The 27,973-nt window shown below is 63.2% G+C and overlaps 2 protein-coding genes across 5 annotated transcripts; both read right to left on the reverse strand.

Moving 5' to 3' along the window:
* Positions 1 to 1,193: 1,193 nt before the first annotated feature.
* On the reverse strand, positions 1,194 to 4,769 carry PIN4 (peptidylprolyl cis/trans isomerase, NIMA-interacting 4). Its single transcript, XM_039382717.1, has 5 exons — positions 4,765 to 4,769; positions 2,023 to 2,360; positions 1,763 to 1,833; positions 1,540 to 1,659; positions 1,194 to 1,369 (listed from the first exon to the last, which is right to left on the reverse strand). The coding sequence occupies exons 1-5, from the start codon at positions 4,767 to 4,769 to the stop codon at positions 1,211 to 1,213; spliced, it is 693 nt and encodes a 230-aa protein (XP_039238651.1). The 3' UTR covers positions 1,194 to 1,210.
* On the reverse strand, positions 2,768 to 27,626 carry NHSL2 (NHS like 2). Of its 4 annotated transcripts, none has more exons than XM_039382693.1 (8): positions 26,665 to 27,625; positions 11,613 to 11,765; positions 10,640 to 10,770; positions 10,335 to 10,539; positions 9,346 to 9,477; positions 6,007 to 8,202; positions 5,773 to 5,905; positions 2,768 to 5,420 (listed from the first exon to the last, which is right to left on the reverse strand). In XM_039382693.1, exons 1-8 carry the CDS (start codon positions 26,744 to 26,746, stop codon positions 5,108 to 5,110), a joined length of 3,345 nt encoding a protein of 1,114 aa, XP_039238627.1. In that variant the 5' UTR covers positions 26,747 to 27,625; the 3' UTR covers positions 2,768 to 5,107. The 4 variants fall into 4 exon arrangements, with proteins under 4 accessions (XP_039238627.1, XP_027592772.2, XP_027592774.2 ...); XM_027736971.2 differs by lacking the exon at positions 26,665 to 27,625 and adding an exon at positions 21,101 to 21,179; XM_027736973.2 differs by lacking the exon at positions 26,665 to 27,625 and adding an exon at positions 15,051 to 17,635.
* Between the last annotated feature and the right edge of the window lie 347 nt (positions 27,627 to 27,973).

The raw sequence follows: 27,973 nt of genomic DNA on the forward strand, positions 1-27,973 counted from the left end.
GTGTGATAGCACAGGACACTTCACACCTGGCTGAGCTGTGCAGTTTTGGGAGAGGAATCCTTTGTATCAGGAGCCACAACAAACACAAAACTAATCCTGCTGGTGCAGAAGCTGTGCCAATGTGCTTTTGCTAACAGAGAGAACAAAGCTCTAGCAACCTGGAAACAAGTGGTTTATTAATGGAGCACCATTAAATGGGGCCATTTCTGCTCTGGGCAGCATTCATATCAAAATATTAATGAAGTGCAGCTTTGCAGTCATTTGTTGGCCTCTGAGCTTTCCATGCTCTGAGCAAACCAGCACCCTAAAAGGGGAGAAGGACCTGCCTGGGTTTCACCTCACCTCTTCCTTCTGTGGGATCTTGGGAAGGGCATTTTGTTCTCTCTGATGTTTCCTCCTCATGTCCGAGCTCTGTGCAGTGCTCACCTGTGAACAAAGCCAGTGCCTATTGCTGGAGCTGTGGCTGCTTTGGGGGCTCTGTGGGCAGGAAGGGGATCATGGCACTGGGATATATCCCTGACATGGCAGGAACCTGCTGGGCTGCCCCACCTGCACCCCATGCCCAGTGTAGGGGGGCGCAGGAAGCGGGACACAAGCACTGAGTGGCTTTTTTCTTATTCAAACCTGAGTCATTCCATTTCTTTCCCCAGCTTTGAGTGAGTAAGGTGTAGCTTTAGGTACAGGTCAGTCTGTGCTCAGGAGAGCTCCTCCTTCCCTCCTTCCCCCAGTTCTCTTCCCTGCTGCTGCCTGGCCTGACCCACTGCCAGGGGCCAGCCCTGGTGTCACGCAGCCTCTGTCAGAGGGACTATCCCCCAGCCCTGGAGCACAAGCTGTACCATGGGAGCTGTCTGGACCCTCCTGAGGAGGACAGGGATGGAGACCAAGCCCTGGGGACCCCTCTGTCCCTTTCTGCATCATTTCTGTTGTAAGATAAAAGCCTGAGCTTTTCTGCTAACAGACCACTGTCTCCACAATGGGAGAAGCATGAGGCCAGCCTGCCACACAACACAGACTTCAACAACTGCAAAAGGCTCTTGTTTCACCCTTTCCAGGGACACTTTACCTCTCTAGGCAGGGCCCTGCTCTGCCAGCACGGCGGCAGGGACAGCCTCCAGGCATGCTGCTGGTTGTGCCTGACTTGCTCCAAGGCCAAGGTGTCTGGCAAGCTCTTGGGATTCAAGCAGTCAACAAGGTCACGGTCATTCACATTTTATTTCTTGCCCTCCACCATGATAATGTGGTACCCGAACTTGGTCTTGACCGGAGGGTCTGTGTACACAGGCTTGTCCATGCTGCTCACAGGCAGGGCAAACGCTGCCTCCTGGAATGGTCCCACCATGGAGCCTCTGCTCATCCAGCCCAGGTCCCCCTGCAGGAAGGAACCACCGGGGTTAAGCTTTGAGACTCTCAGTGCAGGGAGGGTGGGCGACGTGGCCGTGGGACAGGACGGCTGTCTGTGCTGGCAGCGGTGACGAGCAGGGCCCGGGCTCCCGCAGGCGCTGCCCGGCCACCCTGCCCTGCCCCGGGTGCGGCACCCACCCCTTGCCTGGCCTTGTCCTCGCTGTACTGCGCCGCCACCTCGCTGAAGCGCTGCCCGGACTTCAGCTTCTCCATGGCCTCCATGGCCCGGCCGTGCTTCTCGCACAGGATGTGCCGGACCTGGGAGGGAGAGCGGAGCGGGGTTGTGGCGAGCGGGACGAGCGCCCGGGTGCTGGGGAGGAGCGGGGAAAACACCCCCGCACCGCCCGGCCCCCGCGCTCACCTTCACGGAGCTGCCGCCTCCCTTCGGGCCCTGCGCTTTGCCCTCGCTGCTGCTGCCGCCGCTGTCGCCGCCTGTGAACGGAGCGCCCTGAGACCGGCCCCGGTCCCGCACCCGTCCCGTCCCGGTGTGGCCCCGGTCCCGCACCCGTCCCGTCCCGGTGTCGCCCCGGCTCCCGGCGGCCCCAGTGCCCCACCTGTCCCGTCCCCGTGTCGCCCCGCTCCCCCCCGCGGCCCGTCCCGGTGCCGCCCCGGCCCCCTCACCCTTGCCGGCTTTGCCGCCTGCCTTTCCACCGCCTTTCCCTTCGGCCCCGCCCCTCCGCCGCCCGCCAGGGCCCGCCCCTCCGCCAGGGCCCCGCCCCTCCGCCAGGGCCCCGCCCCTCCGCCAGGCCCCGCCCCGCCAGGCCCCGCCCCTCCGCCAGGGCCCCGCCCCTCCGCCAGGGCCCCGCCCCTCCGCCAGGGCCCCGCCCCTCCGCCAGGGCCCCGCCCCTCCGCCAGGGCCCCGCCCCTCCGCCAGGGCCCCGCCCTGCCCGTGCCCCCACGGCCGCTCCCGGCGCCGTCCCCAGCGCCCACCCCGGCATGTCCCCCGTGCGCGCTCCGGGCTGTCCCCACCGCCCAGGGTTGCCCCCAGAGCCCCAAGTCCACCCCCGCCACCACCCCCGCCGTTCCCAGCACCCACCCTGGCGTGTCCCCAGACCCCCAATGCCGGGGCTGTCCCTGGCACACTGAGCTGTCCCCTCACCCATCCCACCTGCCCCCGGGAAAAAAAAGTCCATCCCCAGCCCCTCACACCATCCCCAGCCCCCACCGCGGCCTGTCCCCAACACCCCCCAGTGTCCCTGCGCCCCCTCCCAAAACCACTGGGGACACACGAGTGTGTTGCAGACACCGTGAGAGACCCCGCGGGTGGGACCGGTGTCCCCTCGGGCCACCCGAGGGGTGTTCATGGCGTTGCCCCCCCTTTCCCCACCCCGCGCCCCTCGGCAGCCCCAGGAAGCACAGGCACACACAGGCAGCAGGGAGCACTTTACCAAGCTGGCGAGATAAAAAGTACAACATTCCATAGTTGGCACCTTGGCGGCCCCTGCCCCGGGGCAGGGCTGTCCCGTCGGCCGGGCTCTTCCCGGGACCCCACTGCCTTCCCAGTGGGACAGCCGCAGCCAGAGGGAGCAGGGAGCGAGTGGCCAGGGACGAGCACTCAGCCAGGAACAGCCCATTCCTCTGGCCACGAAAATGAGGATCTCCATCCCATGGCCATTTTCCATCCCACGGCTGATCTCCATCCAACAGCCTGTCTCCATTCCATGGCCAGTCTCTGTTCCACAGTCGACCCCTGGCCCAGCAGCCAAGATCCACCCTGGCCCATCCAGACATTTCTCCGCAGCAGCATCAGCCACTCCGGCTACCAGCAATGCTGGGGGTATTGCAAGGGGGTCCCTGCCCCATGCTTGCCCCCAGCCCCCTTTGCCGGCTCCATCTCTGGTTTCCTGAGCAGTCATGTGCAAAATGTACCCGTCCCCAGAGCTTCCCAATCCCTGCTCCGGCCCCATCCCGTGTCAGAGCTGTGCCACCGGGCGGGGCCACAGGATGGGGGCAAAGTGTGGACATTCATTAGAGCTTTTTTTTGTGGGCTTTTTCTTTTTTTTTTTCCTGAGTTTCTCAGCCTGGATCTTAATTACAGGCTTAAATCTGCAGCCATGGGAGAGGGAAGGAAGTAATGGGCAAGTACTGGGAGGGAGGGGAGGGGAACCAACTGGAGCCCTTGTGTGGTCAGATCCAGTGTGAGGGTGAGCACAGGGAGGTGTTTGCCCAGGCTGTGCTCCCCGGGGTCCAGAGCCTGGCCCCTCGGAGCAGCAGCTGAAGGGCTGCCTTGGTGCCTCACTGCCACCCAGACCTACACCACTGCTCCCCCGGCACAGAAGGGCTGGAGTGTGCAGAAATAAAGCGGAAATTTCCCTAAACACCCCGTTTCCTTGTCAGCCGCAGCCTGGCCCTTCCTGTTGCTCCGGGTGCGTGGCCGTGCTCATGTTTGGAGCTGGCTTTTCCTCCCCACCCTGCCCTGGTCCCAGTGGCTGTCCCTGCCCTGCTGCCCCTCACCACGGCCTCTGTCACTGGCAGCTGAAGCTCCCATGCTGGAGCCAGGCCAAGAAGAAGCAGCTGGTGGTGAGTGGGAGAAATCCCATCCAGGGACGTGCAAACCCTCCTGTGCACGTGCCCTGGTGCTGTGTGTCCTGCTTGGCCTTGCTTAGCTCCCCAGCAGCTGGCGGGCAAGGTGAGCGGTGAGCAATCCTGGGGGAACCCAGGGATCACTGGGCAGGTGGTGAGCAGTGGGCAACCCTGAAAGGAACCCCGGGAGTCACTGGGGAGGTGGCTCAGGTGACAACCGCCTGGATTCAAGCCACCACCTCAGTAGCATCCCAGGATCTCCGGTAGCTGGGGCAGCAGGAGAAGCTGTTGCAGGGTCCATTAGGTTTAGGGTGGCAGAGCTGGGGATGAACTTCCTTCCCATTTCCTTCCTGTGGTGCAAGGCCCCCCGCATTCCTGTCACCTGCAGTCAGCAGCCAGGTGCAGGGCCCCTGGTGCAGGGAGCTGGTGGGGAGTGGGGCAACTGCTGGAACCTCTGTATGGTGCAGCTGGTGGGGCTGGCAGTGGGGGTGACCCCGGGGTTTGCTTTTGGACTGAGAGCTGAGGAGCTCCAAAATGCAGCATTTTGGGGGCTTTCGAGGGGTGGGGTTTTGGCTTGAGGTGGTGGCGCTGGCCGCAGACGCCGGGTGCCAGTTCCCCGTGTGGCAGGGAGGGTGCTTGGGAAGATGAGGGTGAACCTCCTGTGACTCTTCAAAAGCAACCACAGATCCAGCTGAACCCCTGGCGTCTTTCCAAAGTGCATCTGTGTGTCCAGCCGAACTCAACCAGCGGATCTCTGCATGGGAAACTCAAGGTACAATGTCAAAGGGAAGAGAATCAAACATCACCACCACTGTGCATTAGAAAAGCTGTTTAAAGTACCACATGCCGAAGGGACCAAAGTCTCAAGCTGCTTTGCTGCAGGCACGGGGTGACGCCAGGGGCTGTGGTCCCACTCTGCTTCCTGGGTGGGCATCTTCAATCCCAGGAGCTGGCTCAACCGGGGCCAGTCCCAGCCACCGTGATGCCTCTTCCCTTGTGGGAAGGGCCCAGAGACATGGGGGCTTGGGCTCTAGCTGCTGCCTCTCTGCCAGCAGCTCTCCAAGTAAGAAACAGAAGCAGAACCCCTGGCAGGACACAGGGGCCCCTGGCAGCCAGAACAGCCCCTCACAGCACTCCCTCCACAGCCATCACCACCCCTCCGGCTGGAGGGGCCCCTGCGTGGTCAGGGCTGGCTTCTGGGGCTGTTTGCACTGTCCAGCTCGGGGGCGAACTCTGTGATGACCCTCCGGGCCAGTGGGTTTGTGGTCTTGAGCAGTTCAGCGGCAGATGGCCGGGTACCGGGGCTGGTTTTGCTGCTCTTCTTTTGAAGCAGGGCTTTAAAATCCTCGTTCCTGCTGGAAGACTTCCCGCTGCTGCCCACTGCTGCTGGGGACTCACTGGTCGGGGAGCCTGAAGTCTTTACAGGTGAGTGGGAGGTGGGTCGGCTGCTGAAGGTATCACCAGGTTCTTTCCTGCCCAAGACCTTCCTCTTCGACCTAGGCACCAAAGGGACATGGGTGGGAGCAGCCCTGGACTGGGGTGAAGTCCCACAGCAAGGGGCACAGCGGTGCCCAGAGCTGCCTGTGCCTGCTTCACTGGGGCAAGGTGACAACACAAGCCTGGCAGGTCATGCTCATGGCAGGACCAACCTGGACCCACCCCTGCAAACTGGTGACCCAGCCTGGCTGTGCTGTGAAGCACTCAAGACAGTACCAGCTGGGCTGGTACAGCCCATCAAGGAAAATTGAGGTGTTGTGGTGGGGGGAACGCTGCGCCCGGTGCTGTGACTGTGGCAGGATGCAGTGGGTACAGGGGCTGTGCCCCCCCAGTGCCATGCACCAGCCTTACCTGTGGATCACTGTGAAGAGATCCTCTGTGGTGCGGGATGTCGTGAACACCTCATCATCCTCCTCCACAATGGACTCGGCTGTCTTGTCGCTGGCAAAGCTCTTCTCCTCTGTGCTGGCCTCTGCTGAGCTGCCTGTGGGCGGGCAGGAGAAGATGGCAGTGAGCCCCTTCGCAGCACGGAGGGACACCCCTGTCCCCAGGGTGATCCCACCATAGGGATGGGGAGCCCCTCACCTTGCTCCGAGGCAGGGTCGCTGGCTTGCACGGTGCCCACAGCCTTGGGGGATGGCGGATCCTCAGCGTCGGGGTCGCAGCAGGTGGGGTCAGCGTCCAGGGTGATGATGGGGCTGGGGGTGGGTGGTGGGTCCCCCATGCTGGCTCCCAGCTGTGCTGGGGCTGGCATGAGCGGCAGGTACAGCACGCTGGGCTTTTTGGGCACCGGTGGTGGCACCTTGGCCTTCCTCCTCTCCCTGTTGGCGGCACTGCTCCGCTCTGGCTGCAGCTCCTCCAGGCTGCCCTGTGAGAGCCGCCGGGGTCCTGCCGGGGTCAGGGACAAGGGGGGCTCCCCCAGACCCCTCCTCAGCTCCCCTCTCCGCAGCACCACGAAGCCGTCCTGTGGCAGCACTTTCTCCTTTGCAGCAGTGCCTGGTGGGGACATGGAGGACAGGGGACCCTCCTCCCGCAGAGCTGGGGGTTTGGGCAGGATGCATGGAGGGCGCTTGGCCAGAGGTGGCTTCTCTGCCACAGGCGGCTTCACCTTCCTCTCTGGCCCCGGGCAGGGGCCACGCGCTGGCTCCTCCACATGCTCCGAGCCGTCGGCATTGTCCTCTGGCTCTGAGCGGCTGATGGAGCGGAGGCGGACAGACTGGAGGTCAGATTGTGTCACCACTGGCATGATGGGCATGATGGGACTGGTCTTCTGGGCCAGCTTGGTGCCAAAGGTGGAGTCGGAGTGGTGCCTGCTGACCTTCGTCTTCCCCTTTAGGGAGATCTTCAGCCCTGAGAGGTCGAGGTGGGCAGGTGGAGTCATGGGGAGGTCAAAGGACAGCCTGCCCTTGGGGCTCCTCTCCATGGGGGATATGGGGGGCAGTGAGGACTTCCTTTCAGGGACCAGTGGCCTCACCCGCACCTGGTGCGGGGAGTGTCCGAGTATGGCAGAGGTGGGGACGGTTGGGGTTGGGGTCTCTGACTGACTGGAGTACCCGCTGGATGGGGACATCAGTCCCGTGGGCCTGCCTGGAGAGGAGGTCTTCAGGTCTGCCTCAGCAGAGAGCTGGGAGGGTGTTGTGGCCCTGGAGACGGAAGGGGACACAAGGGACTCGGAGCTGCCCCGTGTCTTGGCGCACTCGATGGCTGTGGTCCCCGTGGTTGTGCTTGAGCTGGAGAGGGATCGGTAGGGATCACTGCCACCCTTCCAGTCTGCGAGATGCCACTGGTGGGGGGCAGCTGTGCTGTCAGGCTCCCTCCCTGCACTCCCCTGAGGGTCAGCATGCACCAAACGGTGGCCCTGGAGCTCTGGTGGGATGCATAGGCTCTTGGGCCGCTGATCCTTGGGCAGCGCTGCAGCGAGCCCCGTGTCATCGTCCTGCCCCTCTTTGATCAGGGAGACGCTGCGCGTGGGCGGCGAGGGCTTCTTCTTGGCCTTCTTCAGGGAGATGCTCTTGGAGCGCCGCCGCCGCTGGCCCTCGGGCTCCAGCCCCAGTGAGATGTTGTCAGTGCTGGTGCTGCCCTCGGAGCTGGCGCTGGGGTAGCCCAGGGCGTAGTTGGCGCTGCCCCGCCGGGTCTCAGCGTACGCAATGTCCATGGAGCAGAGGGACCCCGAGTCCGTGGGCACCGACAGTGACCGCTCACGGAACCGGCACCCTGCCCGCTCCACCTCCAGCCGCATCGGCCCTGCCGCCGGCGCCAGCTCCTCTCGGCTTCCCGGCAAGAAGTTCCCCTTGGCTTCTTGGATGCACCCAGAGGTGAGGGGGGAAGCAGGCACTGGGCCGGAGAAGAAGCTGGGCCCGTTGCTGCCCATGCGTTCTTCCGTGGCGATGAAGAAGGAGGGGGTGGCAGCAGCGGGTGAGCCTGGGCCGGGCGATGGGATGGAGCCACCTGGTGAGGTGCAGGTGGGCCCCTTTCCCAGGCCGGTGGTGGGGCTGGGGGGGCTCCCGTAGCCCAGGGCGCTCCAGGGTGGGGAGAAAGGGGTGCCCTGCATCCCGTTGCAGGTGCTGGCACAGGGGGTGGCTGCCCCATCCATGGCAGCAGGTGGCTGGCAGCAGCGGGCCCCGAGGTCACTGAAGGTCTTCCTCAGCGGGGCCGAGAGGGGCTGGCGGGAGCCGATCTCCTGGGGTGCCGTCCCCCCACTTGTGGCTTCAGGCACAAAGCTGCAGGAGAGGGACTCGGCGATGGGCGCGTGTTTGCTGGATGTGGGGCCGTTGGCACTGCCTGCGAGGAGAGACACAGCCTGGTGAGCATCGTCCTGCCTCACTCTCAGGGTCACAATCCTGCCCTGCATGCCAGGGGCCAGGACTGGTCCTGTGGCCAGTCTCAGGGCTGCATCTCTGCCTAGGCATGAAACATGTTTGGGCAGGTGGGGGGAAGGGGTTGTCACCCTGTTACCAGGTTCTCTCCTCCCATCTATATCAGCATGGCCATAACCCAGCAGGGCTAAACCTCGAGCTGGGATCTGTTATCTTGGATGTGCCATGGACAACTCAGCAGCCATGGCAGGAGGCTCTACCCATGGGATCATCAGCCCCACAGCAACCAAAGTGCTGCTGCGGTGCTGCTCGATGGTGGGGACACAGATGGAGACCAAGAGGAGCCAGGCTAGGCATCGCCAGCTGGGACAGGGAGGGACATGGTGGCTCACAGTGCCACACCATCACAGCACACCTGGGATGGGGAAGGACCCGGGAACCCTGGGGTGGCTCTCAGTGCTACCTCAGCACAGCTGGGATGGGGAAGGAGATGGGGACCCTGCTCCAAGCACCCCCAGCAGACCAGGATTCTCAAGGTTGTGGTGGGCTGAGTCTAACTCCTCCAAGGGAGGAGCCGTGACAACCTGTTGATGGTCTGACTGCTGTCATGGGGAGAAACCTTCCTCCTACTCAGTGATAACTGCCTTGGAGCAGCTGGTGCCATGGTTCCCCCTGTCCCTAGTTGCCTCCAAGGAGAGGCTGGCTCTGATTTTTCTACACCTTCCATAGGGGACAGCAGGACAGAGCCCTTGAGCCACGGTGGCTGCTGTCCCCGTGGGTCCAACGCCAGCCCAGGAGCACTGCAGGCTCCCTCAGCCACACACACCCTCAGCACTGGTGCAGCCAGCTCGCCAGCCCCAGCAAAGACCTGGGCAGGGGTGTGCCCCACAGCCCTGGCACCCTGTGCACAGGGTCTGCCCACACAGGGGAAGGTGGGTGCAGGGCCAGAGCTGCTGAGGCCAAGGCTGGGTGACTCCTGTCTCAGGATTATGACTCGGGGTGAAGGGGCTGTCCCCAGTGCCATGCCAGTGACTCTGCCCCCCCATCAGGGCAGCTCTGGGGGGTGCCAGCCCTGCCTGGGTGCTGCCTGCGTGGTTCTTGCCGTCACCTTGGTCTCGCAGGGACAGGTTAGGGAATCCAATAATGGTCCGTCTACGCCGCAGGGTGGACTTTGGGTTCATCGCGGTCTCTGTGTTAAACAGGGAGTGACGAGCACTCGCGAGCCTAGCAAAGTGCTGCCCTGTAGCCAAAACAAACAGCGGTACACCGCGGTGCTGGGAGCCGCTGCCAGGGCGGGGGCTCTGCCCCCTCCATCACCCATGTCCCCTGCGTGTCCCCAGCCTGGAATGGTGACACAGGCTGGAGCGTGGGATGGCAGGACGGTGTGAGCCATGTGAGGTGAGTGAGGAGATGCTGCAGATGGAGGTGGGATGGATGGAGAGCTGCTGAGACTGGACCCTTGCTGCATGACAGGCACTGGTGAAGCTGGACCCTGCACCACAGCGCTGAGCCACACTGGGCATGTGGACATGAAGCACAGAGAGGAAAGGGACCAGTGTGGCCCCAGCACAGCTCTTCACGATGGAGGGAAAGGGCGGACAGACACCTCTGCCCTTCAGAAGGGGCACCTCACCCAGCCACCAGCCCCAGAGTCTGACCTGGGGCAGAGCATGGCAGCTGTGTCTGCAAGGACCAGGCAGGACCGCACTGCTGGGAGCTGCAGCCCCAAGAGGACAAACAGACGGACAGACAGGTGACAAAGGTGAGACAGGCTGGGTGCATGGTGTGTGACAAGAGCCCAGGTGACAATGGACCTGGCTGGCTGGGCAGCACAAGAGGGATGTGAGATCTGCCAGAAGCATGGCCGGTGGGCCAGACGCACAAAGTTGTGGATGGCATGAGAGATGGCTGGGAATGATGGGTGCCGTCATGGTCCTGCTGTCCCCTCTCTGCCCTGGTGCCCACCTGACCCACAGGGACACAGCTCGCAATCCCAGCCCCCTCCCACCACCCCATACCCCACCCCAGCAGGCTGCTGGGGCACATCTCTGCCCTCACCCTGCGTCCCCCCTGTTGTGCCAAGGGGTGCTACCCTACCCGAGACATTAATGGGGACAATGTTGGTCTGGATGGAGCCAGGCTGGTGCCACTGCTTCTCCTCCACGGGGGGCAGGGGGAAGGCCCTGGGCCAGGGGGGCTGCTTGTCCGGGCTGGTGGGGAGGCTCAGGGAGGCATCAGGGGGGCGAGCGCTGAGGGGGGTGCTACTGGTGCTCTCCTCTTCAGCAGTTCGCCGGCTCGGGGGCTGCAGGGGAAAAGGGAGGGAAAGGCACGTCAGCCACCAAAGGGACAAGGATGGGACACAAATGGGGGCTCGCTGCCCACCCCCATACCCCAGCACTCACCATAAGCACGAACTCAAGACGCTTGGCAGGTGGGGGTCGGGGTGACGGTTCAGGGGGGGTGTCGGGGTGACCAGCGGTGCGGAAGGTCTGCCCAGTGACTCTGCTCTCGGTGTACTGCTCCTCATACTCCTCTGCAAGAAAAACGACAGCTGGGACCCTGCTCTGGCTATCGGCTCCTGTGGCAGGGGGCACGCAAAGAGAGGGGTAACTGGCCCCTCTGGCTGTCCCCAGCCTGGCTGGCCATCCCTGCTCAGGACAGGTAGCTCAGAAGCTGGGGAAGGGAGATCCCAAGGAGGGTCTGGGGGGAGGCTGAAGCAACACAAAGATTCCAGCAGCTGGCCCCACTCCTCCCAGGGGCCTGCCAGGGGATGTGGTGGGTCCTGCTGGGAAGCAGAGCCCCACTGGGGACAGCCAGGAACTCAGTGTGTCCTCATCCTGTAATTGTTGAGCTAATTAATGCTAGTGGCTGTGGACTGGTGGAAAGCAGGGCTGCTCAGGCTGACTTAATGAGATTACAAGCTGGGGGATGGCTGGGCTGCTGATCTCATCGATGCCTGCGGAGCATCGGAGCCAGGGCCGCGTGACGGCCTGGGCCAGAGATTGGAAGAAAACAAAACCACTGGCCACGCTGATCCAGTTAGGCAGATTGGTGGCAGGTCCCTGAGGCCCTCGTGAGCAGAACTGCGCTGTGGTTGGGCTTGTGGGTGACCTGGTGACTCCCGTGGCCTCAGTAGCCCCAGCAGGTAGTCCTGGCCTCAGTTGCTTTGGCACTTGCAGTAGTGATTTGGGAGCAGAGAACAGTGAGGAGCTACCGGAGGCTGGGAACCCTCGGGTTCTGCAGCCCAGTGAGGTCCGAGGAGCGGCTCGGACACGGGCATGGGAGATAAGCTCACTGTTTCATGGGGATCATGTAGCCAGGGCAGCACCCATGCACCACCCTCACCCAGCCCACCCTGGCCCCTCTCCCCGCTACCTTGCAGCAAGCTCTGGAGGTTGAGCTGGGCCTCCTGGTGCAGCTGCTCCATGCCCGGTGGGCGCCCGGCCGCCAGGAAGACGTTCACAGGCTGCTGCCATGGCAGCTTGCCAGGGGCGGCTTTCTTGCTCTCAAGGTCCAGGTTAGAAGTGGCTGCAGGTGGGAGAGAGCACGGTCAGAGGCAGGCAGGTGGGCAGCTTCCCTGCAGGTGCTGCCACTGGATAACACCGCACCGGCACAGCGCTCATCCCACCCTACCTCTGCAGGAACACAGGGACTGGGATCTGGCTGTGTCCCACCCTGGCAGGCTGCTGCCCGCTGGGACCAACCCCCATCACTGCTACCACTTTGGGGGCTGGACACTGCCCTGTTGGGCTGCCAAGAAGGGAGCTGGGTAAAATTGGGGAAGGAAGCCAGCCCTGCCACCCGTGCCAGCCGCACCCGGGCACAGGAAACGCTGCATACTCTGGTGGAGCAACATCCCGGCTGTAGAGGAGCAGAAGTTGCAACTGAAAGGGGGGATCAAGGGGACCTATCGCTTCCATCGCCCTGGGTTCAGGGAGCTTGGGGGTTATGTGCCCTGTCCCCGTGTGGACACCCCTCAACCTCTCCACGGAAGGAAAGCTCCATGGGACTGCCCAGACCCTCTGAAACACCCTTATCGGTGGAAAAGTTCGTGGGAGAAGGATCTGGGCTTGCTGGTGAGCTGGCCCAGTGGGGAGCTGAGCACTGCTCCAGCAAACAGGCTTTGCCATGGGAACGCTGCAGCCCCAGCACTGCCACTCTGAGCGGATGTGGGTTTGCTACCCAGCACAGAGCCAAGGGAGTGCCACCACTGGCACGCTGCCTCTGAGGACATCCACGCCCCGGCCAGGCACAGAGCGAGTCTCTGTGAGCTTTACACAGGGATATGGATGGCCAGAGTCTCATCCCTGGGGATTTAGTGCTGCCTGGTCCCTGGTCCCATCTCCATCAAGTTGAGGTGCTCCAATTACCAGCATATGACCAACAGTTCTCCTCTGCCACCCACAGCGTGGTGCTGCAGAATGCCCATCCCCAGGAACATGCTACTGTCCCACTGCCAAACCCTGCTCTGTGCCAGATCCCAGCCAAGGCAGTACCAGCGATCCCACTCACCTGGGAAGGGGAACAGCCCTTCCCAGGGGCTGGGACCCCCAGCACAAGCCACGTTCCCCTCTGCCTGTGGTGGTCGGGCTGCCATGCCCCCAGCTCACCTGCACTGCATCACGAGCATCCACCCTGCTGTCCCTGGATGCCCTCCTGCCCACAGTGCCCTCCTGCCCCCAAATGCCCTTCTGCCTACTGGGCCCTCTTGGCCATGGTACCATCCTACCCCTAGATGCCCTCCTGTCTACAGTACCCTCCTGCCCCTGGGTGCCCTCTTGCCCACCCTTCCCCCAGCTGATGGAACCCGCACAACACCCGGCACCCCGAAGCAAGGTGCCACGTCCCCAGCCTAGTTACTTTTATAATTTGTGTTTCCATAACGACGGGCCTTAACACCAGGTTTTTTTCCTTTTTTTTTTCTTTCCTTCTTTCTCCTCTAAATAATTTGACTCGTTTCCATATCAACCAAGAGGTGTTGGGGCGCATGTGTGCATGTGTGTGCTGGGCACAAGGCAGGGTTGGGCATCTCCCCAAAAACCTGACCCACATGGTCGGGGACAGGGACCACACCTTCACCTCTGAAGACCCCAGCCCCCCAATCTGCTGTCTTTGGCAAGGCTGGGGATCCACTTCTGCCTCCCTATTTCTGAGCGCACCCCAAGGGTGCACCCCACATCCTGGCTTGCTGCACCCCTCTGCACAGCTCGCACAGCCCCAGCCTTCGGCCTTGGCACAGCTGATGCTCCTCACCTTCTGCCTACACACCCCCCACAGCCACCCCCACTACCCCTGCCACCCCCAAAACAGTTACATGGCGTCCCACCAGGACTTGGGGACACGCAAAGCACAGCCCCCCGCTGCCCCCTCCACGTGCCCGAGCTCCCGCCGCCCTCCCCAGAGTAGAGGAGCTCACCTCTGCACCTCGGCCCTGCCGCCGGGGCACCCCCAGCACCCACCCCCGCGTGCCGACCACGTGGGCAAACCGCGGTGCCGAAACTGGGGGCCGCCCTGGGTGTGGCGGAAGTGTGGCAGCACCCAGAGAGGGAGGGGCCCAGCACCCTGCCCTGCAGCGAGGGCAGCCTCGGCCAGGCAAAGGGGGAACGGGCAGCGACAGGGGTTCCTGTCCCACAGAGCTTCCCCCTCTTTGCCAACACGCACTAGTTTGGGACCGTGAGTGAGGCAGCGCAGCCCTGAGCTGGCACAGCCAGCGGTGCAGGCGTTGCTGAGGTGCTGGCATTGCTGAGGCGTGGGTATCATGGGGTCCATCTCCCCAGCTGGGGAGGAGAAGAGGTGGGGGCAAGGATGGTTGAGCCAAGCATTGTCCTGGCACCCAGGTGCCCAAAGCTTGCACCGCAAGGGCAGCTCCATGCCAGAGTGAGCAGCACTGAGGCTTTGGCTTTGGCTCCCTGGGAGCAGCCACTCCGAAGGTGTTTTGGGAGCAGCCACTCCGAGGGTGTTCTGGAAGCAGCACTCAGAGCCCGGCACCACGCAGCAGCTCAGCGATGGGGAACGAGGAGCCAGCAGCCCTGATCCAGCAGCGCTGTCACCAGTGCTCCCAAGGGATGGGCAGTATTTGAGAGCAGCCTGGTGCAGGATCAGCACAAGGGCAGGTTTGGAGTGTCCATGGAAGCCCATCTGCCACCCCCATCCACAGACATGGGACACCTCAGCCAAGCAGGAGTGTCCAGTGGTAGGACACTGGTGGGAATGGTCCAGCTGAGCTGAGCCGATGTCCTGCCACACTTATCGGTGGCAGGCTCAGAACACAAAATTCCTCTGAGGAGTCCCATCCCTGTGGCAAATGCCTGTGGGAGGTGAATGGCATCCCAGGAGAGCAGAGCCAGAGAGACAGCTCCATCCCACCACCCTCAGTCTTGACCTGAGTCTGCCCAGTCTCACTGTTGAGGGAAACTGAGGCACAGCTGGTAGGGAGGTTCACCTCGCTCCCTGCTGGCACTAGGTCCCCCTTCTGACCCCAGGGCTTGTGCAGAGGAGCAGGCAGCATCCCCTGCTCTGCCTGCAGATGGACATGGGCACAGACAGCATCCATCTGGGATGTTCCCAGAGAGCCAGCACCATCAGCTGCAACGGATGCTGCAGCCTCAGAGTCCTGCTCAGTGTGAGCCAGTGTCCAGGCTTGGGGTGTTGTGGCCATGGCAGGTACACAAGGACCAGGGTTGAATTCCAGGGGAGTTTGCTTTAAGGGAAGCTGAACTGCACCCTCTCCTGCAGAAAAAGTATCCCTGCAGGACCCCCAGCCCCTCAGCACTTCCCGAGTCACCGCCGCTCCACACCAGCATCCCTACTCACCCACAGCCCAGGCATCCCGAATCCACAGGGAGATATTTGACAGTGCCATCGGAGCTGTTTCAATCCAGGCTGAAGCTCCCGTGAGACGGCGCCTCTCGCTCAAATTCACCACCAAACTTTTCCCTCTCAGGCTCGCTCCCCACGCACAGGAGAGTCTGGGGACGCGGCTGGAGCGGCTGGAGCTGCTCGGACCCTCTCTGCCAGCGCGGAGCTATGGCAGGAATGATGTAATGGCAGCAGCGGGCGATGCGCCATCAGCAGAGCAGCCATGGCAACGGATACGGGCACAGCGGCAAGCGCCGCCGGTCCGGAGCACCGAGCACGCCAGAGGGCGAGGGTGGTGAACCTGGGGGCCGAGACTGATCCTGACAGCTCCTCAACCCACCGTCCGGAGCCGCTGTGCCACAGTGCCGGTACCTTGTACCGCTGGCTACAAGCAAGCGCCGCGACCCGCCGCCAGCACCAGACTGCTCACTGCCAACGCGTGCGGCTTGGTGACATTCCCGTGGTATGCAGCCAAACTCATGCTGCTCCACGGCAAGCGGAGAGGAAGGGAAAAGAGCAAACAGTGGGAGCTGGCAGCGGACGCAGAAACGCCTCCTGTCCCAAGCTCACCCCCCACCGAACCGGACCCGCCGGGCCAGCTCCCTGCGGGATGTGGAGCGGCATCCGTGTGCACGGTAGCTCCGGGGCCGGATGCCCACCCAGGTCTGAACGATGTCCCAAAGTAACACCCCACTGACACCCCCAGGCTTGGTGTGACAAGGCAGTAGTGCTCACCAGGCAAGTGCTCACACACACCGTGCTCAGGACGAGCCCTTGTTGGGACAGCCAACAGACTGTGCCCTGTCCAAATCCAACCCTCCCCAGGACACTGTCCCTCCATCACATCTCTGGTGGCACAGCTCCGAGCCCCTGGTGAGGCAGAGCCACCTGCACAGATGTCTGACCCACTGGTGGTTGAGCCCAGAAGAACTAGAAGCCTTTCTGGGGTGCCCATGCCCAACCCTCCAGTGTGGCCATACTGGGACCCTGGTGTTGCTCTGCTCAGCACATCCATGTGCTCCTGCAGAGGTGCCCAGCAGGACTGCAGGCACTGAGGAATGACACTGTCTTGACACACCAGATCTGCTGGAGGCTTTTGGCTCTTCCATGCTCCCTGTTTAACATGAAATCAGCTGATTTTTGTACTGATGGGAGATAAGGGTGCTGCAGAAGTTGCTGGCAGCAGAGGGGTGGGTTTGGCAGCTGTGGGGGTCCCTCAGCTCATGGGGAGAATGTTGGATTATGTGAGAGGTTTCTATGAAAACCAATAGCAGCAAAACAGTCAATAACATCACTGTGCATCAGTAGGGCTCGGAGTTAACAGTGTGCTAGGACACTCTGCCCTGGGTACATTTGGTCCCAGCAGCACAAGATGGGCCCCGGTCAGGGAGTTTTGGCGGGAGGGGAGGTGCATGTGCTGCAGGAAGATTTGGCTGATGAGGCTTGTCCAGGAGGAGCTTGGTGTGCCATCCACCTGTGCCGTGGGGATGGGAACTGCCTGCAGCCGCGCTGGCAGCAGGGCTTGGCCTGGGACCGTGACTGGCCAAGGTGGACTCAGGCTGCTCCCTGCCAAGGCGCCGAGATCCACTGCTCCCGAGGGTGGAGCAGCAGCACTGGGGTGGGGGCTGGAGCTCCAGAGCCTGGCTGGACCCAGATCCCTGCACCAAGCCCTCCACCATGGGCAGCAAGACCAGCCCTTGGAGCCCTCTTCCAGTCCCGCCACACCTCCCTGGCAGCCTGGCATCCTCCTCATACTGTGACCCTCACTCTCTCATGCTTCCCAGCAAAAATCCAGACACAAATCTTTCCTGAGAGCCTCAGGAAACCTGACAAGACAACCTGTCAGCCCCAGCCAGTCCTGTCACCCTGGCATCACTGCATCACAGCCAAGGGCACTGCCAGGCACAGGGTGGCCATGGCCAGCTGCCTGCCAGCCTTCCTACAGTGATGTCTCCAGCCTGGCCAGGACTATTTGGTGGCACATGGATGCCCAGGCAGTGCTCACCACTCTGCCCGGCGGGCAGGCTGCCTGTGCCAGAGAGGCTGCTTCCAGAGGGGTGCTTCCAGGAAAGCGCTGCTTCCCCTGTGCCTGGCTGGTTTTACACTCTGCGGGACTGGGACAATGCGAGGAAGTCGCCTGAGAGGGGAATGTGGCCAGAGGCCCCGGGACAAAGGGGCCTGAGACCTGAAATCAGCCACAGCACAAGAGATAGCAGTCACAGAATTGAGGGTCCTGAGTGGCTGTGATGTTTGTGTTGACCCACAGTCCTCAGTCCTGCTACCACCAGCATGTGGGAGCTGCCAGGAGGGCACAGTGCCACAGAGACAGGCAGGATCTATCCCCACAGGACTGAGGAGTGCTCAGTGGGACATGCGGGCTAAGAGTCTCCATCTTTCTCTTGCTTTGTCAGAGCAAAGACACCCCACCAGGCTGGGTGGGGAACGGCAGAAGGATTTAAAAGGGACAGGGACATACTCCAGGTCAGGCTGGGGAAGGCGGGACAAGACTGATACTGCTGGGCAGCACTGACCCTGGGGCTATTGCATGGCCTCTAGAGGATCTGTGCCCAACGGCTGCCCCCAGCCCCGGGTCCTGCCCTGCAGAGCGAGCAGTGCCTGCCGACCCCACCGCCCCACTGCCCTCCCCAGCCCTGCCCTGCTGCCCACCTTACCTGCCCGGTGCCAGGGTGCCAGGAGCCACTCCACCTTGGCCATGGCTGCGGGCGCCAGGGGAGGCTGCTCCCTCCGGCCGCCCGGGAGCTGCTGCCTCAAAACCAGTCTGAGAGCACTGAGCTTCCCCTGCGTCCCCGCCGCCCCAGCTCCGGCGGGGAAAGGAAGCGACCAGGAACTGGTTGTTTGAGTCAGCGCCACAACCCATTGTCCCGGCCCCGGCCCCTCTTCCTTCCCCGGGGAGGGATGGCAGAGGGACCGTGGCTCTGCACAGCCCGTCACCGTCACAGAGACTAAACATCTCCAGCCATGGCTGGAGCAGCAACCGGCACCATCCAAAAGAGGTGGTGGGTCCCTGGGGGGACACAGTGCATGGGGGCTTGTCCTCCTGACAGAGCACAATCGTTCCTACATGGAGCAGCTGCAAGCATCCTCACCTGGAAACCAGCACCCGGAGCCTGATGCTGCCCCCTGGCCCGGCTGAGCCACTGCCCCCCAGCCTCCCAGTCCTTATAGCTAACAAAACCAGGGGTCCTTCTGGATCCAACTGGCTTTGCCCTGGGAGCTGCCAGAGCTTCCTCTCACTTCGGCGCCTTCCAAAGCCTGGAGCAAAGGCTCCTCGGGGACCACTTTCCCGGTGCCCCAGGGCTTTGTAAAGCTGAGCTGGCTTCTCCCAGAGGATGAAGGTCCCTGGGAGCCAGGGCTGTGGCAGACCCGGGAATGCAGCCCCAAGCCCTGGTTTCCTGCAGGAAGAGGCTTTGGAGCCATAGGAGCAGCATGTGGAGCATGTGCCTTGCCAGGGGCTGGTGCCACCCCTCCTGTGCCAGGCACCCAGCGATGCCGCAGACCGAAATGTCGGGATGGGTGACGGATGGCAGATACCAGCAGAGCTCATTTCCCACTGGCAAACCAGGCACATGGCTATGATGGATGGGGGGACAAGGAGACCTGCCCCCATGGCCATGGCTTCTCTGGGACCCCATCCCACAGATGTAGCGCCAGTAAAGACAGATGCAGTAACTGGAGAGCTGCCTCCCAGCCCACCAGCCCACGAGGCAGAGACCCAAAAACTCATCACAGTAGTGTCAGCAGCCCACGAGCATGCTGCCTGCTCCAAGAGGCCCCTCCAAACGCTACTGTGCACACAAGCCAGTGGCTGTGGCTCGGCCCACTTGGTTCCTCTGGCACATGAAGAAAGGGTGCAGGTGGCTGTGAGCCCCCACCAGTGCCACAGGAGCTACAGAGATGAGTACTGGCCAAGAGGGCAGAGCGAGGGGTCACTTGCCCCAGACTGATCCAGCCATTCCCAGCCTCACAGGCCCTGAGGAAGTCTGGATTCTGGATCCCCAATGCAGAGTAAGGCCCCTCTGCACACTCTCCTGTGCACAGGGCAGAAGGATGACCCTGCCTGAGGTTAGACAAGGTGCATCCCAGTACAGTGGGTCCTGGCCCTGCTCTCCTGCTGGCACATCCCACCCCACCAGTGACTCAGACCCACCACAGGGCTGCTCCTTATGGAGCCTCAGTTCCCTCCCCTTGGCAGATAAGCTCCAGCCTGGACCTGCCACCGCCTCTCAACAAAGAAGCCTGCATGGAGCTGCTCAGGAATGCCCCAGCCACTGAGGTCCCAGAAGCCCCAGCAGCACCCAAGCATTTGCCCCAGCTTTACACAAGACGAGTTTCAAGCTATCCAGTGCCAAATCCCATTCCTTCCTGCTTCCAACAGCCAGGCACAGGTCTCCCCAGAGAGGCCAGGCACCAGAGGGAGATCTGCTGGAGATCTCCAGGGTGACCTGCGCCTGAGGACAGAGATGAACCAGCTCAGGTGCAGGGGCTGGCCCCGCAACCCCCCTTGGGCCCTTCCCACAGCTCCAAGAATTCCTTTGATGATAATGAAGTGTGATTAGCTCCGGTACGATTAGCTCCAGACCCCCTCGGAGCTACAGCAGCACTGGGTGGGAGGGACAGGCAGGGAGCAGGCCAGCATCCCGTGGTCCAGGTACCACATCCCTCATTCCTCACAGCTCAGCATCCCTCACTCCTCCAACCCACGGCTCAGCATCCCTCCTGATCCCCTTCTGTGCAACCCGCAGCTCTTGTGCCCCGTTTCAGAGCTTCGCACCCACCGCTACAACAGCGGTTGCAAAATTAGACAGCGTCAGGCTGTGCTGCCACCCCCTCTGCCCGCTGATTATTAAGCTGTGACAGTCACTTGCGCTGTGACAACCAGTCCTCATTTTCCTGCAGTTTCTAAGCAATCTTCCTGAGGTCTCTCCCAGGACTGGCAGCTCCCTGTCTTTGCCCATTCCACTGTGTCCTGCTCCCAAGCCAGCAGGCAGGGAAAGGGCAGCAGGAGCTAGAGCCAGCAGGGCCTGGCACGCTGCACTCCAGGGCTCCAGGACTCTGACGGGCCTGGCGCCAGGAGCCAGGGCAGACCCCAGCTCCCAGCTCTTCTGGCATTCCCAGGAGCTGGGCTGGGAGGAGAGCTGGAGAGTGTCTGGGAAGGGTTGCTGAACTGCCTGGGCTAGCTAGGTGGGGACAAAGGAGTGACCGGACAGGTCCTGCTTGTCTGACCCAGCTTCCTCAGAGGGCACCTGCCCTCGCTGCCCACTCCCAGCTCCGAGCAAACCCTCTGTACCCTTTGCTTCCCCCACAACATACTCCCTGTGGAGCTGAAAGGCTGTCCGCCTCCCCAAGATCGTTTGTGGTATGAGAACCCCCAGACACCCACTACCTCTGCGATGCGTGGGAGAAGGGAGCTGGGGTGCGGGGGCTACACAGGCACTGGGCTTGCTGCCTGAGGGGGGGCAGCTCCGGGGACAGCAAGTGCAGGAGCTCCCCGTTGCCAGGGCTGGCACCCCATGCCCTGGGGCTGGATGCCCGTGCCCAGGGCTGGCTCCCCATTGCCTGGGGGGAGCCTCCACACCTTGGGGCTGGTTCCCCACCGCTCAGAGCTGGCTCCCCGCTGCCTAGGGATGGCTCCCTGTCGTTATAGCTGGTTGCCCACTGCTTGGGGCTGGCTCCCCGCAACCCGCGGCCGGCTCCTCGGGGAGCACCTGTCCCACACGCCGGGGGACCGCGGTGGTGCCCCACCGCCAGCCCCCATCCCACGCCGTTCCCGCCAGGAGGCCAAGCCTCGGCCGGGGTGACCTCTGCCCGTGTCCTCCAAGCGACCCACCGGAGAGCGCGGGAGCGGGGGAGCGAGGGGTGCCGAGCGCCAGCCCGAGCCGAGCCTGAGCCGCCCCCTCCCCGCCGCCGCAGTCCGCGGGTCGCGGTGCTCGTGGTGGGGGGCGGCGGGGGGCGCGGGTCCGGTCCCGCCCCGCCCGTGCCGGTACCTGTTGCCGAGCGCATCCTGCCCCGCCGCTGGCTGCGCGGCCCCTTCCGCTGCGCGTTGCCCATCCTCCGCCGCCGCCCGGCCCGGGCTCCGCGCGCCGCCGCCCCCGGGCCGCCCCCCGGCCGCCCCCCGCCGGGCCCGCCGCGCCGCGCGGGGAGGAGCCGCGGGGCCGGGCCGGGCCGGGCCGCATCGCTCCGCTCCGCGCCGCTCCGAGCCGAGCTGAGCCGAGCCGGGCGGCACCGGCACCCGCAGCGGCCCCCGCCTCGCCGCCCCCTCGGAGCCGAACGGGCGCCCAATGGCGGCGGCTGCGGGGGCCGGGCGTGGGCGGCGCGGGGATGGGGAGTACCGGGGTGATGGGGATGGGGTGCAGAGGGGCTGGGTGCCCCCGGAGTGATGTGGGGGCTTTTGGGGCTGCGGAGGACCAAGGGGATGGGGATGGGAGGCACCGGCGCTGGGCACCCCCTGGGGCAATGGGGATGGGGGTGACACTGGGGCTGGGCAAGCCCCGGAGAGATGGGGATGGGGGTGACACCGGGGCTGGGCAACTCCCGGGGAGATGGGGATGTGGGATACCAGGGTGACGGTGGGAAGGTACCAGGGCTGGGCACCCTCGGAGCAATAGTGTGGGGATATCAGGGTGACTGCACTGGGTTGGGAGTCCTAGGGCTGGGCAGCCCCCGGGGCGATGGGGCTGTGTGGGAGGTCCTGGGGCTGGGCATCCCAGGGTGTTGGGGCTGGGGCTGAGCCTGGGTGGGGGTCCCAATGCTGGCCCTGTGGGGTGGGTGGCTGAGCAGGGGATGGATGGAGGCAAGGGGTCAGAGACCTCTGCCAGGAGGTAGAGGCCATCTCTGAGAGCAGCTGGAGCTGTGCACAGTGGGAGAGAGGAGGTGTGGGGAGAGCTTTGGAGCTGGGTCCCATCAGGAACCCTGTGTGAGAGCCACAGGACGCTGCAAGAGCCAGGCATGGGGCTGACAAGGTATCAGGTAGGAAAAGCAGGAGGGTGCCTTATCTCCCAGCACCTCCAAGGTCCCCATTCCTGGCATTGAGTGTCCTAGACAGTACCATGACTGCACAAGGCTGAGCTGCACGCAGGGGCCCCCACCAGGATAGGGCTGGACGCTGGAATCAGCTACTGCCCTTGGGCTCCTTCCTCTCACCATATCCTTCTGATGGGGAAAAAAGCCCTTCCCAGGGTGGGGAAACCTGCCCAGCATACCCAGGCCTCCTGCACTCGCAGCCCTTCACCCCCGGGAGCCATGAGGGATCAGGATGGCTCAGCCCAGCAACTGTGTCCTGGGACGGAGCATCCCTGACACACTGGATCTCGGCATCTGTGTAGCAACAGAAAGGACCAGAAAGTGCTGGGAGGTTGTTATGGAAACAGCCACAAATTGGATCAGTACTTGGCGCAAGGAGCGGTTTGTGTGACTGATGTGGGAGCAGGTGGGTGTGACAGCCGCAGCAGTGCGGGGGGCCCTGTGGTGACACCCCAGTGCCCGCGCCGTGCCCCCGTGCCAGGGCTGGGCTGCACGGCTCAGAGGGACCCGGGTGGTCCTGGGGCTGTGGGCAGTGCAGGCTGGCTCCCACCCACCTCACCCAGCCTCCACGCTCCCTGGGAAGGCGAAGGACCGGGGCGAGCGGGGGCTGGTTTGCAGAAATTCCATCAAGAAAATACTTTCTGCTGCTCCCCCAAGCCCCTGCCAAGCCCAGACACATGATGCCCAGGCAGCAGCCCCTCTGCAAACAGCTCCACTCGCGGGTCATGGGGCCACAATTCAACAGTGGGACCTTTGTCCTACACCCTGCCCCAGGGAGCTGGGCAAGTCCCCATCACTCGGGACTTGTCACCTGGTGTGGGGCAGCCCCAGACCCAGGTCCTCCTTGAGCCCCGTGGGCACATGTGGCTGCTTGCACTGTCCTGGCCACACGGTTCCTGGGAGCCCAGACAGCTCCAGGTTGCCCACCTAGGACACTGGGCTCACTGTGCCAGGCCCAAAGGGCAGGAGGGTACAAGTGGCCGAGCGCACCCCACGTGCCTGGCCCAGCTGCAGGCACTGAGCAGGGAAGTGCCAGCGCCATGGCACTGTCTGGCCCAAGCACAGGCGTGGCTTCACTCTCTGTTCCCAGAGCAGCCCCTCTCCTGGCAGAGAACCCAGCTATGAAGAAGCCATAAACAGTCACTAAGTGGCCGAGCTGGTTATTTTCTGTCCAAGAGACCATGTTAAAGCTCACAACCAGTGAGACAGATGAGCTCATTGGAGAAGAATGGCTCGGGGCTGGCCAGGCCAGGGCCAGGGAGCAGGCTCTCAGCCCCGCACCGTCACTCCCAGGGCTGTGTTGTCATCCCAGCAGAACGAGTACAGCCACCAGAGGGGTCCCAGCTGAGCTGCGGGGCAGAGCTGGGACACCGAGCTCCGCAACCCCTTGGCTTGCCCCTCTGAAGGTGACGCCCAAGCTGCCCCTCGAGACCTGGTGCTGGCAGTGGATCTGAGTGCAGGACTGAAAAACTGGGCTGGAGCTGCCATGACACCTTTGTGCCACCTCGAGTCCCCTCCAGGCTCTGCATTCCTGGGATTCCTTCAGTGCACCAACATATTTCCTTGCTCTGTGTCCCGGGAGCTGCACTGGGGCCTGACTGTCCTGCCCATGCTCGGGACGGGCACTGCCAGTGTTGCCCTCCATGCTCCCAGTGTGCCCAGTGCTGGAGAATGCAGTCACCTGGCTCTGCTACATCCCTGGCAGTGTGAGAGCTTGGCGTGAAGCCATTTGTGGGGTCAGGCTCAGCGGACGCAGGGACTCCGCAGCCCTGATCACTCCTCAACCTGCCTCCACGCCCCCAGCCATGCAGAGCTTCCTCTGAACGCCCCCCAAAACAGCTGTGCCAGAGAACAGCAGGGAGCCAGGCTGCCACCCCCTGCCGTGGTACCTTCGCTAGTTCGTGTCATTTATGAGCCACTCATGGGAGATGTGGGATGCCAGGGGTGACACTGGCATCTCCCTCCAAGACCACTGGATCCCTCAGCCCCTGTGTCCTCAGCAGTGCAGGGGCAGACCAGGCACTTTCCTTGCAGTGGGGTCCCCGGGGATATTCTCTGGGGATAATTCCTGCCCCAGCCCAAGTCGGGGGGGGGGAAGGAAAGAGGAGGGACACATCCAGTCCTTGGGCTGGGCACGGGCACTGCCAGGGGGCAGAGGGCACTGCACCCCTACCCTCCCTCTGGGGCTCTGCCTGCTGCCACCATCGGTGTGTTCCACCTGTAAGCCCACACACGAGGGGAGATGGGCACCCAGCTGTTCCCATCCCACCATCCCCACTGCATGTGGCAGGAGCCAGGAGCTGAGCAGGCAGCTCTGCCAGCCCTGGGGCTGCCTGCTGCCTGCACCCACCTCCGGTGGGTGCCCTTCGTATGTCATGCACCCACCACTCCCGGCCAGGCCCTCCCGGAGCAGGGCAGCGAGTCCCACAGGCGGGAGAGGAAAAAAACTTCTACTTACCTAACTCTGCCTCCTCCTCTTCTTCTCCCCGCAGGGCCCGAGGCCATGGGGAACGGCAGCTGCCCTGCACCTCACCCGCTGCTCTGAGTCCCTATGGCTGCCCACGGGGCGGACTGGCGTCTGCCCCGGCCGGAGCGGGGAACGGCCACAGCGCCAACTCCGGCAATCGCTCGCTTGCGCTAACTCGATCCAGGTTTCTGGAGAAAGGCTGGATGGAAACGCTTCTCCCACCCCAGCCCAGGCCCTTCTTAAAGATATAGCTACACGTCCCTGCTGCGGGTGCCGGAGCCATGGAGATGGAGCGGCGACGGAGCATCCTGCCAGCTGGCATCCTTCCAGCGGGTCCGGGAGCCGCGAAAGGGATGCGATTGGTGGGACCCCTGCGGAGGAGATGGCATCGCCACCTGTGCTGTGGGCTGTGCCAGCCCGTGTGGCTGCTGTGGGCAGTGTGAACTGCCCCTCCTGTAATTAACAGGGATCAGGCAGCCAGGTGAAGGGCTCCCGAGGCTGGCAGCACCCCACGGCCGCCAGGGAGGGCGGCTGTCCATCCCCCCCCGCCCTTGGCCGGGGTCCCAGCGCGGCAGGAAGGGAGCTGGTCCCACACAGGCAGCCCCTTGCAGGTGGCCTCGACAGCCCACACGCTGCCTGACAGCCGGGACCACCCGGGAGGCTGCCGGCTGCAGCTGCGGGGAGGAGAACACCCGGGGGCCAGCCGGAACCTCGTCATGATCTGGACAAGGGTGCACCCCCATTCTGGATCTGCAAAGGGGGATCTGCTCCCCCTGCTTGTAGGACGGAGCCACGTGAAAACCCCCCAGGTGGCAATGGTGAGATGGTGACGGACAAGCCCTGTCCAGTGGAGAGGTGCTGGCATCAGGCAGCCATGGCTGCAGCAGCCAGCTGTGAGGGATGGGAAAGCATCGGAGCAGAATCTTGCCACAGGGGCAGGTGGCTCTCAAGGCTGACCCAATAGCAGCAGAGATCCCCTGGTTCCATGGTGCACGGAGCAAGCACAAGACAACCTAGGGAACACCCCTCTGGGAGCTCTGACAGCACCCTCAGCATGCCCAGGAGTCCCCACCTCTGGAACAGGCATGTGTATACACACTCAGACCCATATGGACACACAAGCACAGGTGTGTGAGCGGGGTTTGCCCCGCACTGGGGATGTGGCGTGCCCTGCTGTTCCCATCCTCCTGCCTGGCCATGGGGATACTGAGCCAGGATCCAAGCTCACAGCGTGGCCATGCTGCTCCATATGGATGCAGCTGGTGACTTGAGGTGCCAGGAAGGGAGGGAAATGGCTGCCCACAGCCACTGTCTGGGTAACGGGGGGAGTTACCTTGTTCCCTGGCTGCTTTGATCTGCTGCCATTAATTAACTCAAGGAGTAATGACCCTCTCCCGCTCTCCGTACTGCCCACCACGCTCAGTCTCCCCATGCCATGCAGCTCCACGCTGGCTCCCGGAGCTGTGACCAGCTGCCAGACACTGCACCGTGCCAGGCTGGCACCTGCATCGGGTCAGGCTCTGGTGGACAGGCAGAGGACGGTCACCCTGCGTGCTGGCAGGTACTTACCCAGAGCCACGCGTTCACCACTGCCCGAGGTGCCAGCCTGATCCCCTGCCAGAAGCATCCCAGTGCCCGAGGCGGGTGGCCGGCCTCGCTGCCAGGCACGAGTGCAGGAGGAGAGTGGCAGACCCCGCTGGCACGGGTGAGGAGAAGAAGAGCCGATTCTCCTCGCCAGCATCCTCGGCCCGTTCGGTGCCATGCCAGCTCCCACTCAATCCAGGCTTTGTGCTGGCAGCGGGCGGCTCCCGTGCACGCGCAGGGGCCAGCGTGTGGCCAGCCCTGTGCCAGCGCCCGCGGGGAAATGGGCATGGCCAGAGGGCACAGCACTGGGCACCCGGTGAGCACAGACTGTGCTGAGAGCTGGGTACCTGTCCCCAAGGGACTGCTGGTTTCCTCCCCTGCCAGGGGTCACCTGGCACTGGTACCCCCCCAGCCACTGGTACCTCGCTGCACGGATAACTTGCGCAGGTGCCACGGGGAACCATCCTGCACTCCCACCTCTGCTTCTTCTGAGCACCACGGAGCTCCCTGCAGCTGGAGAACTGGCTGCCAAGGCACACTCCAGCTCTTGCTTCCACATGGAGGTGAACGCATCCTGCACGCTGCTTTAGGATGACGCAAGCTCCAAGGAGACACATAGTTGAAGCCAATCCATGTTCCTGGTCCGTAAGTGCTGCCATATTCCCAGCCAATGTGATGCTGTAAGTGCTTCCTAAGAGGAGCCAGGAACACTGGTACTTGTGGGGTTTCTTCTAAGCTCACTCTGCAGGGACTGGCCCAGGCAGGAGGAATCAGGAACACCAGGGGTCTGTGAGGCTGTGAGGGGACAGCGGCGGCCGTATTCCCTTGTGCTTCCATGCACTTCTTACTGGGTGATGGAGGGTCCCGAGGACCTGCTGTCCCAAGGGACCTACTGCCCCTGAGGGCCACAGCCCAGCTCCTGAGCAAGGTCACCAGATCAGCTCTCACATGAATCCTTCCAAAACACCACCCAAGGCTGAAAATACTTCTTTTTGAATCAAGATTTGGGTCCATTCAAGCAGGAATCCTGGCCCCAACAAAACCCCAAGAGGGAGGAAGAGAGGTTGCAGCAACGAACTGGAGATGCCATCCTCAATATCAGCTCTCAGGATGTCCTGCGTGTCCCCCTGAGCACGGTCAGGCTCTGCAGGGACCCCACGCCCACGGGCAGGGGGGCTGCGGGGGAACTGCGACCATGGAGGGTGACAAAGCCCAGCCAGGGCTGCCCCTTTCTTGCAGGAACATCAACAGTGAAGGGAGCTACTGGCAGCAGGGTTGGGGTGTCCTGGCCCCCGTGCTGCCTGTAGCACATATTTTCGGGGACTGGCTGTCAGCCCGCTGCCGAGGACGGCTGTCGGCCAGAGCGGGGCTGGTGGGAGCCGTGCGTTATCCATCCATCCACCTCTCGCTGAGCCGCTCGGCAGACGGTTCCTGTTAAGGGGAGGGTGCGGTTCCGCTCCCCCTCCTCCGGCAGCCGAGCCAACCATCCAGCCTTGGTCAGCATCCCGCTTCCCGCCCACGCCAGCAGCCTGGGGAGCTGCGCTCGCCCCTCCGATGCTGAAATCACCGCTGGCTCGGAGAAATGCAGGCAGAGAAAACGTCTTGGAAGTCTGGGAGGGTTTTGGGAGCTGCTCTGCCCTGCAGAGGAGGCTGCAGCGGGTTGTGGCTGGGATGAGCAGGGCTGGGCTCCCGGGAGGGGGATGGGGGGGAGACCCCCATAAGCCACTTCGGCACCACTGTGGGGCTTCAGAACTGCTCTGGGGCGAGCAAGCCTCACCCGACACTG

Source organism: Pipra filicauda, unplaced genomic scaffold (assembly GCF_003945595.2).
Source record: "Pipra filicauda isolate LSUMZ 115617 unplaced genomic scaffold, ASM394559v2 scaffold281_size1565311_pilon, whole genome shotgun sequence".
Lineage (NCBI taxonomy): Eukaryota > Metazoa > Chordata > Aves > Passeriformes > Pipridae > Pipra > Pipra filicauda.